The sequence below is a fragment of the Eptatretus burgeri genome, chromosome 3, assembly GCF_056783735.1.
Source record: "Eptatretus burgeri isolate ZD-2024b chromosome 3, Ebu_testis_v1, whole genome shotgun sequence".
NCBI lineage: Eukaryota > Metazoa > Chordata > Myxini > Myxiniformes > Myxinidae > Eptatretus > Eptatretus burgeri.
Genome location: NC_140963.1, coordinates 55,241,737 through 55,254,236, shown reverse-complemented (window position 1 = coordinate 55,254,236; position 12,500 = coordinate 55,241,737). Strand labels below are relative to the sequence as shown.

Genomic DNA, 12,500 nt, shown 5'->3' with positions numbered 1-12,500 from the left:
GTGATTATACACTTGTATGCAATTCACCTTCCTATTTTTTTCAGTTTACCACATCCACCAGGAAACTTCAGAAATAAAAATTAAATTAAAATTAATTTGAAAAGTCCAATTCTTCACGAAAGACTCCAAGGTGGGGTATTGGTACAGTGTAACATTGACACTTGTATGCTTACAATTCAATATGGAACAAATCATTTGTTGTTTCATGACTGTAATGTTTGCAGTGATGTGTTTATTCTAAAGGTTGAGTCGAGTAAAAAGGCGACGAGTAGTAAAATTGTACTGCAGTTATATTTCAAGTTGTGTGGAAAGATCATACGAGTTTGGGAAATTTCTGGTTACTTCTGGAATATCGAACTTTCTCATATCAATGTGCAATTTCTCGTGGCTTCTGATTAGAGAACCATATACTAATTGCGAGTAGTTTTTAGAAGGAGGAGCTCTCGCAAATGTTCTTCGTTACAAAGTATACGAATGGTAAAGCAGCATGAGAGAAGGAAGCATTGAAGAAGAGCCAACCATCAGGTGCTTTGCTGTGTGCATTGCCGTGCTGGTGTGCATCGTGTATAGTTTGTGCTTTGTCTATTAAATAAATGCAAGTTTGGACAAAAGCCATCTGACAGTTGGAAATAGATCGAAGAGCCTTGGGTTTTGTGGCATTATGCATGGCCCCTCGCCGCAACTCTGGCTCAGTCACAAAACATGCGAGGATATAAATGAGTTACATCGTCCAGAATGGTTATGGAATTTGTAAGTAAATGAGATTAGAACTTTGTGGACTTCATTTTCTTGGCTCCCTTAATGTATGAATAAAATAAAATAAAACAGGATAAATTATTCTTTGTGCTGTATTTCTGGGCCAAACTGGTGCTTTATCATAAAATTGCTCATTTGATGGAAGTCCCATGTGACGTCGAAACAAATGTGATGTGGGATTTTCGACAAAATATCGGACCATGTTTAGCCCACACACCCCCCTCCCAAACAGGATTTTTTCTGCAACAAACATATAATTTCCTGGATCCATGCTTGGTGTAAGGGAAAAAAATTTGGAACTTTCCAAGTGACTTCAACAAATACTACAAAACAAGAGGATTTACATTAGAAATGTAATCTATTATTTGCATGGTCATAGGATTATGACCTCAAAGGGAGAGGAGGGGGGGAGGCAGAGGGGTGAGGGGAAATCACACCTCAGTCATTGTTAATGAAGCATTTCTTGCCGAAACATCCTCATCCTCCAGACAGAACTTACAGAAAATTGTTGCTGAAAACCTCGGAACGGTCAACCAGTTTCTGGTTTATCAAATCAAAAACAATGTGGTAAAATCGAGGTGTTGGCTGCAATGCAGGTCAACTATTAAATAACAGTGATCACATGACAAAGGTGAAAACCATGAAGACAGAGCAAGGACTCGCAGATTTAAATGATTAAACTGCAATTCGAAGGAGAAGTAAATCAGCAATTAATGGTGTGTTGCAGAAGTTTTTATGGGCAGGACCGTGAAGGAACTTGAAAACACATTCAATGAGAGAAGACATTGAACAACACAAATTTACACAGGATGTATTTGAATGATTCAAACCAGGTGTGGTTTGTGTACTCTAAAACTATGATGATAAGCTTCAATCTGTTGTTTATCTGCCTAGTTAACATTATAATGAAGTGCATTGGAGGATAAGAAAAATTGATGCACACAGGAATAGCAAACTCACCCCCAGCAAGCATTGCCGCAAGTACGATTCCACAAGCCCAGAGGTCGACAGGCTCGGCACGATATTCCTTCTTGCTTATCACTTCTGGAGCAATGTAAGGTAGTGTTCCGCACATACGATTGATAAACCGCTCACGCCCTGCATGTCGGAAAACCGTCGCCAAGCCAAAGTCGGAAATCTTGAGGAAATCTGCACGGGGGGAGGTGGGGAGAAAGAGGATTATATTTGAGGACTTACATTGAGGAGAACATGCAGCAATGCACTTCAGAGAGCAAAATGAAAATATGATTAATGCAGTCGACTCAAAAGTCAATGAGGCATAAATAATGCTATAGACCACAGACTGAGAATCTTGTGACATGGAGATGTTTCTCTAAGTTGTAATAAGTGGATACTTACATGGATGGGGACACAAAACAGGGAGGCAGAATAAATCAAAACTAATATTTGTGTGAGGGTAGGGGTGTGCGTGTGTGTGCGTGTCTCAGCCAGTCTGTCTGTCTGTGCGTGTGTGCGCGTGTCTCAGCCAGCCTGTCTGTCTGTCTGTGCGTGTGCGCGCGTGTCTCAGCCAGCCTGTCTGTCTGTCTGTGCGTGTGCGCGCGTGTCTCAGCCAGCCTGTCTGTCTGTCTGTGCGTGTGCGCGCGTGTCTCAGCCAGCCTGTCTGTCTGTCTGTCTGTGCGTGTGCGCGCGTGTCTCAGCCAGCCTGTCTGTCTGTCTGTCTGTGCGTGTGCGCGCCTGTGTCTCAGCCAGCCTGTCTGTCTGTCTGTCTGTGCGTGTGCGCGCCTGTGTCTCAGCCAGCCTGTCTGTCTGTCTGTGCGTGTGCGCGCCTGTGTCTCAGCCAGCCTGTCTGTCTGTCTGTCTGTGCGTGTGCGCGCCTGTGTCTCAGCCAGCCTGTCTGTCTGTCTGTCTGTGCGTGTGCGCGCCTGTGTCTCAGCCAGCCTGTCTGTCTGTCTGTCTGTGCGTGTGCGCGCCTGTGTCTCAGCCAGCCTGTCTGTCTGTCTGTCTGTGCGTGTGCGCGCCTGTGTCTCAGCCAGCCTGTCTGTCTGTCTGTCTGTGCGTGTGCGCGCCTGTGTCTCAGCCAGCCTGTCTGTCTGTCTGTCTGTGCGTGTGCGCGCCTGTGTCTCAGCCAGCCTGTCTGTCTGTCTGTCTGTGCGTGTGCGCGCCTGTGTCTCAGCCAGCCTGTCTGTCTGTCTGTCTGTGCGTGTGCGCGCGTGTCTCAGCCAGCCTGTCTGTCTGTCTGTCTGTGCGTGTGCGCGCCTGTGTCTCAGCCAGCCTGTCTGTCTGTCTGTCTGTGCGTGTGCGCGCCTGTGTCTCAGCCAGCCTGTCTGTCTGTCTGTCTGTGCGTGTGCGCGCCTGTGTCTCAGCCAGCCTGTCTGTCTGTCTGTCTGTGCGTGTGCGCGCCTGTGTCTCAGCCAGCCTGTCTGTCTGTCTGTCTGTGCGTGTGCGCGCCTGTGTCTCAGCCAGCCTGTCTGTCTGTCTGTCTGTGCGTGTGCGCGCCTGTGTCTCAGCCAGCCTGTCTGTCTGTCTGTCTGTGCGTGTGCGCGCCTGTGTCTCAGCCAGCCTGTCTGTCTGTCTGTCTGTGCGTGTGCGCGCCTGTGTCTCAGCCAGCCTGTCTGTCTGTCTGTCTGTGCGTGTGCGCGCCTGTGTCTCAGCCAGCCTGTCTGTCTGTCTGTCTGTGCGTGTGCGCGCCTGTGTCTCAGCCAGCCTGTCTGTCTGTCTGTCTGTGCGTGTGCGCGCCTGTGTCTCAGCCAGCCTGTCTGTCTGTCTGTCTGTGCGTGTGCGCGCCTGTGTCTCAGCCAGCCTGTCTGTCTGTCTGTCTGTGCGTGTGCGCGCCTGTGTCTCAGCCAGCCTGTCTGTCTGTCTGTCTGTGCGTGTGCGCGCCTGTGTCTCAGCCAGCCTGTCTGTCTGTCTGTCTGTGCGTGTGCGCGCCTGTGTCTCAGCCAGCCTGTCTGTCTGTCTGTCTGTGCGTGTGCGCGCCTGTGTCTCAGCCAGCCTGTCTGTCTGTCTGTCTGTGCGTGTGCGCGCCTGTGTCTCAGCCAGCCTGTCTGTCTGTCTGTCTGTGCGTGTGCGCGCCTGTGTCTCAGCCAGCCTGTCTGTCTGTCTGTCTGTGCGTGTGCGCGCCTGTGTCTCAGCCAGCCTGTCTGTCTGTCTGTCTGTGCGTGTGCGCGCCTGTGTCTCAGCCAGCCTGTCTGTCTGTCTGTCTGTGCGTGTGCGCGCCTGTGTCTCAGCCAGCCTGTCTGTCTGTCTGTCTGTGCGTGTGCGCGCCTGTGTCTCAGCCAGCCTGTCTGTCTGTCTGTCTGTGCGTGTGCGCGCCTGTGTCTCAGCCAGCCTGTCTGTCTGTCTGTCTGTGCGTGTGCGCGCCTGTGTCTCAGCCAGCCTGTCTGTCTGTCTGTCTGTGCGTGTGCGCGCCTGTGTCTCAGCCAGCCTGTCTGTCTGTCTGTCTGTGCGTGTGCGCGCCTGTGTCTCAGCCAGCCTGTCTGTCTGTCTGTCTGTGCGTGTGCGCGCCTGTGTCTCAGCCAGCCTGTCTGTCTGTCTGTCTGTGCGTGTGCGCGCCTGTGTCTCAGCCAGCCTGTCTGTCTGTCTGTCTGTGCGTGTGCGCGCCTGTGTCTCAGCCAGCCTGTCTGTCTGTCTGTCTGTGCGTGTGCGCGCCTGTGTCTCAGCCAGCCTGTCTGTCTGTCTGTCTGTGCGTGTGCGCGCCTGTGTCTCAGCCAGCCTGTCTGTCTGTCTGTCTGTGCGTGTGCGCGCCTGTGTCTCAGCCAGCCTGTCTGTCTGTCTGTCTGTGCGTGTGCGCGCCTGTGTCTCAGCCAGCCTGTCTGTCTGTCTGTCTGTGCGTGTGCGCGCCTGTGTCTCAGCCAGCCTGTCTGTCTGTCTGTCTGTGCGTGTGCGCGCCTGTGTCTCAGCCAGCCTGTCTGTCTGTCTGTCTGTGCGTGTGCGCGCCTGTGTCTCAGCCAGCCTGTCTGTCTGTCTGTCTGTGCGTGTGCGCGCCTGTGTCTCAGCCAGCCTGTCTGTCTGTCTGTCTGTGCGTGTGCGCGCCTGTGTCTCAGCCAGCCTGTCTGTCTGTCTGTCTGTGCGTGTGCGCGCCTGTGTCTCAGCCAGCCTGTCTGTCTGTCTGTCTGTGCGTGTGCGCGCCTGTGTCTCAGCCAGCCTGTCTGTCTGTCTGTCTGTGCGTGTGCGCGCCTGTGTCTCAGCCAGCCTGTCTGTCTGTCTGTCTGTGCGTGTGCGCGCCTGTGTCTCAGCCAGCCTGTCTGTCTGTCTGTCTGTGCGTGTGCGCGCCTGTGTCTCAGCCAGCCTGTCTGTCTGTCTGTCTGTGCGTGTGCGCGCCTGTGTCTCAGCCAGCCTGTCTGTCTGTCTGTCTGTGCGTGTGCGCGCCTGTGTCTCAGCCAGCCTGTCTGTCTGTCTGTCTGTGCGTGTGCGCGCCTGTGTCTCAGCCAGCCTGTCTGTGCGTGTGCGCGCCTGTGTCTCAGCCAGCCTGTCTGTGCGTGTGCGCGCCTGTGTCTCAGCCAGCCTGTCTGTGCGTGTGCGCGCCTGTGTCTCAGCCAGCCTGTCAGTGTGCGCGCGCGTGTCTCAGCCAGCCTGTCAGTGTGCGCGCGCGTGTCTCAGCCAGCCTGTCAGTGTGCGCGCGCGTGTCTCAGCCAGCCTGTCAGTGTGCGCGCGCGTGTCTCAGCCAGCCTGTCAGTGTGCGCGCGCGTGTCTCAGCCAGCCTGTCCGCCTGTGTCTCAGCCAGCCTGTCCGCCTGTGTCTCAGCCAGCCTGTCCGCCTGCGTCTCAGCCAGCCTGTCCGCCTGCGTCTCAGCCCGCCTGTCCGCCTGCGTCTCAGCCCGCCTGTCCGCCTGCGTCTCAGCCCGCCTGTCCGCCTGCGTCTCAGCCCGCCTGTCCGCCTGCGTCTCAGCCCGCCTGTCCGCCTGCGTCTCAGCCCGCCTGTCCGCCTGCGTCTCAGCCCGCCTGTCCGCCTGCGTCTCAGCCCGCCTGTCCGCCTGCGTCTCAGCCCGCCTGTCCGCCTGCGTCTCAGCCCGCCTGTCCGCCTGCGTCTCAGCCCGCCTGTCCGCCTGCGTCTCAGCCCGCCTGTCCGCCTGCGTCTCAGCCCGCCTGTCCGCCTGCGTCTCAGCCCGCCTGTCCGCCTGCGTCTCAGCCCGCCTGTCCGCCTGCGTCTCAGCCCGCCTGTCCGCCTGCGTCTCAGCCCGCCTGTCCGCCTGCGTCTCAGCCCGCCTGTCCGCCTGCGTCTCAGCCCGCCTGTCCGCCTGCGTCTCAGCCCGCCTGTCCGCCTGCGTCTCAGCCCGCCTGTCCGCCTGCGTCTCAGCCCGCCTGTCCGCCTGCGTCTCAGCCCGCCTGTCCGCCTGCGTCTCAGCCCGCCTGTCCGCCTGCGTCTCAGCCCGCCTGTGCGCCTGCGTCTCAGCCCGCCTGTGCGCCTGCGTCTCAGCCCGCCTGTGCGCCTGCGTCTCAGCCCGCCTGTGCGCCTGCGTCTCAGCCCGCCTGTGCGCCTGCGTCTCAGCCCGCCTGTGCGCCTGCGTCTCAGCCCGCCTGTGCGTCTGCGTCTCAGCCCGCCTGTGCGTCTGCGTCTCAGCCCGCCTGTGCGTCTGCGTCTCAGCCCGCCTGTGCGTCTGCGTCTCAGCCCGCCTGTGCGTCTGCGTCTCAGCCCGCCTGTGCGTCTGCGTCTCAGCCCGCCTGTGCGTCTGCGTCTCAGCCCGCCTGTGCGTCTGCGTCTCAGCCCGCCTGTGCGTCTGCGTCTCAGCCCGCCTGTGCGTCTGCGTCTCAGCCCGCCTGTGCGTCTGCGTCTCAGCCCGCCTGTGCGTCTGCGTCTCAGCCCGCCTGTGCGTCTGCGTCTCAGCCCGTCTGTCTGCGTCTGCGTCTCAGCCCGTCTGTCTGCGTCTGCGTCTCAGCCCGTCTGTCTGCGTCTGCGTCTCAGCCCGTCTGTCTGCGTCTGCGTCTCAGCCCGTCTGTCTGCGTCTGCGTCTCAGCCCGTCTGTCTGCGTCTGCGTCTCAGCCCGTCTGTGCGTCTGCGTCTCAGCCCGTCTGTCTGCGTCTGCGTCTCAGCCCGTCTGTCTGCGTCTGCGTCTCAGCCCGTCTGTCTGCGTCTGCGTCTCAGCCCGTCTGTCTGCGTCTGCGTCTCAGCCCGTCTGTCTGCGTCTGCGTCTCAGCCCGTCTGTCTGCGTCTGCGTCTCAGCCCGTCTGTCTGCGTCTGCGTCTCAGCCCGTCTGTCTGCGTCTGCGTCTCAGCCCGTCTGTCTGCGTCTGCGTCTCAGCCCGCCTGTGCGTCTGCGTCTCAGCCCGCCTGTGCGTCTGCGTCTCAGCCCGTCTGTGCGTCTGCGTCTCAGCCCGTCTGTGCGTCTGCGTCTCAGCCCGTCTGTGCGTGTGCGTCTGCGTCTCAGCCCGTCTGTGCGTGTGCGTCTGCGTCTCAGCCCGTCTGTGCGTGTGCGTCTGCGTCTCAGCCCGTCTGTGCGTGTGCGTCTGCGTCTCAGCCCGTCTGTGCGTGTGCGTCTGCGTCTCAGCCCGTCTGTGCGTGTGCGTCTGCGTCTCAGCCCGTCTGTGCGTGTGCGTCTGCGTCTCAGCCCGTCTGTGCGTCTGCGTCTCAGCCCGTCTGTGCGTCTGCGTCTCAGCCCGTCTGTGCGTCTGCGTCTCAGCCCGTCTGTGCGTCTGCGTCTCAGCCCGTCTGTGCGTCTGCGTCTCAGCCCGTCTGTCTGCGTCTGCGTCTCAGCCCGTCTGTCTGCGTCTGCGTCTCAGCCCGTCTGTCTGCGTCTGCGTCTCAGCCCGTCTGTCTGCGTCTGCGTCTCAGCCCGTCTGTCTGCGTCTGCGTCTCAGCCCGTCTGTCTGCGTCTGCGTCTCAGCCCGTCTGTCTGCGTCTGCGTCTCAGCCCGTCTGTCTGCGTCTGCGTCTCAGCCCGTCTGTCTGCGTCTGCGTCTCAGCCCGTCTGTCTGCGTCTGCGTCTCAGCCCGTCTGTCTGCGTCTGCGTCTCAGCCCGTCTGTCTGCGTCTGCGTCTCAGCCCGTCTGTCTGCGTCTGCGTCTCAGCCCGTCTGTCTGCGTCTGCGTCTCAGCCCGTCTGTCTGCGTCTGCGTCTCAGCCCGTCTGTCTGCGTCTGCGTCTCAGCCCGTCTGTCTGCGTCTGCGTCTCAGCCCGTCTGTCTGCGTCTGCGTCTCAGCCCGTCTGTCTGCGTCTGCGTCTCAGCCCGTCTGTCTGCGTCTGCGTCTCAGCCCGTCTGTCTGCGTCTGCGTCTCAGCCCGTCTGTCTGCGTCTGCGTCTCCGCCCGTCTGTCTGCGTCTGCGTCTCAGCCCGTCTGTCTGCGTCTGCGTCTCAGCCCGTCTGTCTGCGTCTGCGTCTCAGCCCGTCTGTCTGCGTCTGCGTCTCAGCCCGTCTGTCTGCGTCTGCGTCTCAGCCCGTCTGTCTGCGTCTGCGTCTCAGCCCGTCTGTCTGCGTCTGCGTCTCAGCCCGTCTGTCTGCGTCTGCGTCTCAGCCCGTCTGTCTGCGTCTGCGTCTCAGCCCGTCTGTCTGCGTCTGCGTCTCAGCCCGTCTGTCTGCGTCTGCGTCTCAGCCCGTCTGTCTGCGTCTGCGTCTCAGCCCGTCTGTCTGCGTCTGCGTCTCAGCCCGTCTGTCTGCGTCTGCGTCTCAGCCCGTCTGTCTGCGTCTGCGTCTCAGCCCGTCTGTCTGCGTCTGCGTCTCAGCCCGTCTGTCTGCGTCTGCGTCTCAGCCCGTCTGTCTGCGTCTGCGTCTCAGCCCGTCTGTCTGCGTCTGCGTCTCAGCCCGTCTGTCTGCGTCTGCGTCTCAGCCCGTCTGTCTGCGTCTGCGTCTCAGCCCGTCTGTCTGCGTCTGCGTCTCAGCCCGTCTGTGCGTGTGCGTCTGCGTCTCAGCCCGTCTGTCTGCGTCTGCGTCTCAGCCCGTCTGTCTGCGTCTGCGTCTCAGCCCGTCTGTCTGCGTCTGCGTCTCAGCCCGTCTGTCTGCGTCTGCGTCTGCGTCTCAGCCCGTCTGTCTGCGTCTGCGTCTCAGCCCGTCTGTCTGCGTCTGCGTCTCAGCCCGTCTGTCTGCGTCTGCGTCTCAGCCCGTCTGTCTGCGTCTGCGTCTCAGCCCGTCTGTCTGCGTCTGCGTCTCAGCCCGTCTGTCTGCGTCTGCGTCTCAGCCCGTCTGTCTGCGTCTGCGTCTCAGCCCGTCTGTCTGCGTCTGCGTCTCAGCCCGTCTGTCTGCGTCTGCGTCTCAGCCCGTCTGTCTGCGTCTGCGTCTCAGCCCGTCTGTCTGCGTCTGCGTCTCAGCCCGTCTGTCTGCGTCTGCGTCTCAGCCCGTCTGTCTGCGTCTGCGTCTCAGCCCGTCTGTGCGTGTGCGTCTGCGTCTCAGCCCGTCGGGGCGGGTGCGTCTGCGTCTCAGCCCGTCTGTCTGCGTCTGCGTCTCAGCCCGTCTGTCTGCGTCTGCGTCTCAGCCCGTCTGTCTGCGTCTGCGTCTCAGCCCGTCTGTCTGCGTCTGCGTCTCAGCCCGTCTGTGCGTGTGCGTCTGCGTCTCAGCCCGTCTGTGCGTGTGCGTCTGCGTCTCAGCCCGTCTGTGCGTCTGCGTCTCAGCCCGTCTGTGCGTCTGCGTCTCAGCCCGTCTGTGCGTCTGCGTCTCAGCCCGTCTGTGCGTCTGCGTCTCAGCCCGTCTGTGCGTCTGCGTCTCAGCCCGTCTGTGCGTCTGCGTCTCAGCCCGTCTGTGCGTCTGCGTCTCAGCCCGTCTGTGCGTCTGTGTCTCAGCCCGTCTGTCTGCGTCTGCGTCTCAGCCCGTCTGTCTGCGTCTGCGTCTCAGCCCGTCTGTCTGCGTCTGCGTCTCAGCCCGTCTGTCTGCGTCTGCGTCTCAGCCCGTCTGTCTGCGTCTGCGTCTCAGCCCGTCTGTCTGCGTCTGCGTCTCAGCCCGTCTGTCTGCGTCTGCGTCTCAGCCCGTGTGTCTGCGTCTGCGTCTCAGTGTCTGCGTCTCAGTCCGTGTGTCTGCGTCTCAGTCTGTTTGTGTGTCTGCGTCTCAGTCTGTTTGTGGGTCTGTGTCTCAGTCTGTTTGTGGGTCTGTGTCTCAGTCTGTTTGTGGGTCGGTGTCTCAGTCTGTTTGTGGGTCTGTGTCTCAGTCTGTTTGTGGGTCTGTGTCTCAGTCTGTTTGTGGGTCTGTGTCTCAGTCTGTTTGTGGGTCTGTGTCTCAGTCTGTTTGTGGGTCTGTGTCTCAGTCTGTTTGTGGGTCTGTGTCTCAGTCTGTTTGTGGGTCTGTGTCTCAGTCTGTTTGTGGGTCTGTGTCTCAGTCTGTTTGTGGGTCTGTGTCTCAGTCTGTTTGTGGGTCTGTGTCTCAGTCTGTTTGTGGGTCTGTGTCTCAGTCTGTTTGTGGGTCTGTGTCTCAGTCTGTTTGTGGGTCTGTGTCTCAGTCTGTTTGTGGGTCTGTGTCTCAGTCTGTTTGTGGGTCTGTGTCTCAGTCTGTTTGTGGGTCTGTGTCTCAGTCTGTTTGTGGGTCTGTGTCTCAGTCTGTTTGTGGGTCTGTGTCTCAGTCTGTTTGTGGGTCTGTGTCTCAGTCTGTTTGTGGGTCTGTGTCTCAGTCTGTTTGTGGGTCTGTGTCTCAGTCTGTTTGTGGGTCTGTGTCTCAGTCTGTTTGTGGGTCTGTGTCTCAGTCTGTTTGTGGGTCTGTGTCTCAGTCTGTTTGTGGGTCTGTGTCTCAGTCTGTTTGTGGGTCTGTGTCTCAGTCTGTTTGTGGGTCTGTGTCTCAGTCTGTTTGTGGGTCTGTGTCTCAGTCTGTTTGTGGGTCTGTGTCTCAGTCTGTTTGTGGGTCTGTGTCTCAGTCTGTTTGTGGGTCTGTGTCTCAGTCTGTTTGTGGGTCTGTGTCTCAGTCTGTTTGTGGGTCTGTGTCTCAGTCTGTTTGTGGGTCTGTGTCTCAGTCTGTTTGTGGGTCTGTGTCTCAGTCTGTTTGTGGGTCTGTGTCTCAGTCTGTTTGTGGGTCTGTGTCTCAGTCTGTTTGTGGGTCGGTGTCTCAGTCTGTTTGTGGGTCGGTGTCTCAGTCTGTTTGTGGGTCGGTGTCTCAGTCTGTTTGTGGGTCTGTGTCTCAGTCTGTTTGTGGGTCTGTGTCTCAGTCTGTTTGTGGGTCTGTGTCTCAGTCTGTTTGTGGGTCTGTGTCTCAGTCTGTTTGTGGGTCTGTGTCTCAGTCTGTTTGTGGGTCTGTGTCTCAGTCTGTTTGTGGGTCTGTGTCTCAGTCTGTTTGTGGGTCTGTGTCTCAGTCTGTTTGTGGGTCTGTGTCTCAGTCTGTTTGTGGGTCTGTGTCTCAGTCTGTTTGTGGGTCTGTGTCTCAGTCTGTTTGTGGGTCTGTGTCTCAGTCTGTTTGTGGGTCTGTGTCTCAGTCTGTTTGTGGGTCTGTGTCTCAGTCTGTTTGTGGGTCTGTGTCTCAGTCTGTTTGTGGGTCTGTGTCTCAGTCTGTTTGTGGGTCTGTGTCTCAGTCTGTTTGTGGGTCTGTGTCTCAGTCTGTTTGTGGGTCTGTGTCTCAGTCTGTTTGTGGGTCTGTGTCTCAGTCTGTTTGTGGGTCTGTGTCTCAGTCTGTTTGTGGGTCTGTGTCTCAGTCTGTTTGTGGGTCTGTGTCTCAGTCTGTTTGTGGGTCTGTGTCTCAGTCTGTTTGTGGGTCTGTGTCTCAGTCTGTTTGTGGGTCTGTGTCTCAGTCTGTTTGTGGGTCTGTGTCTCAGTCTGTTTGTGGGTCTGTGTCTCAGTCTGTTTGTGGGTCTGTGTCTCAGTCTGTTTGTGGGTCTGTGTCTCAGTCTGTTTGTGGGTCTGTGTCTCAGTCTGTTTGTGGGTCTGTGTCTCAGTCTGTTTGTGGGTCTGTGTCTCAGTCTGTTTGTGGGTCTGTGTCTCAGTCTGTTTGTGGGTCTGTGTCTCAGTCTGTTTGTGGGTCTGTGTCTCAGTCTGTTTGTGGGTCTGTGTCTCAGTCTGTTTGTGGGTCTGTGTCTCAGTCTGTTTGTGGGTCTGTGTCTCAGTCTGTTTGTGGGTCTGTGTCTTAGTCTGTTTGTGGGTCTGTGTCTCAGTCTGTCTGTGGGTCTGTGTCTCATAAAATCTTAAAACGTCTCCAAAACATCTGATTTTACCAGAATTTCAACAACCGAGTTTTAAGCGTCCTAAGCGATCGCAAAAACCGAAGACAAAATTAAAATCGAAGTTAAAACGAACTCGTAACGTCGAGCGAAGCAAAAATACTCCATTTCTCCACGTGAATTTATGGAATTATGTTTGACCTCACTGTGACCTTGACCTTTGATCGATTTTGACCAAAATCTAATCAGCGCTAGCCACCACCCTCCTGAATCACGTGGTGTAATTTCACATTGGAAGCTTCTTCCGTTCTCGAGTTATCATTTTTTGGATGTTTGACCTCACAGTGACCTTGACCTTTGACCGATTTTGACCAAAATCTAATCAGCACTAGCCAGCAGCCTCCTGAATCACGTGGTGTAATTTGACATTGGTAGCTTCTTCAGTTCTCGAGTTATCTGTACCAAACCATCAAAAATCGAATATTTGACCTCACCGTGACCTTGACCTTTGACCGATTTTGACCAAAATCTAATCAGCATTAGCCATCACCCTCTTGAATCACGTGGTGTAATTTGACATTGGTAGCTTCTTCCGTTCTCGAGTTATCGTGCCTACAAACAAACAAACAAACAAATAGAAACGGAAGGCATCAATTTACTTACGAAATCTTTAGATTTCGTAAGTAACAAACAGCCATAGACTGGTACTTACAAAATCGTCAACTTGACCTCTGACCTTGTCTAATAAAAGCTATCTCTCGAGAAGGTAGCGACGCAAACCAGAAGTTTCTACG

At 57.0% G+C, this 12,500-nt stretch overlaps 1 protein-coding gene across 5 annotated transcripts in view; it reads right to left on the bottom strand.

Annotated features, from left to right (window-relative positions):
• CHEK1 (checkpoint kinase 1) overlaps window positions 1-12,500 on the bottom strand; it is a 137,186-nt gene that overhangs the window by 57,558 nt on the left and 67,128 nt on the right. For all 5 annotated transcript variants that reach the window (XM_085873479.1, XM_085873478.1, XM_085873475.1 and 2 more), the window contains one exon: window positions 1,717-1,905. In XM_085873479.1, coding sequence (XP_085729605.1) covers window positions 1,717-1,905 — 189 coding nt within the window. The remainder of the gene's footprint in view (window positions 1-1,716; window positions 1,906-12,500) is intronic.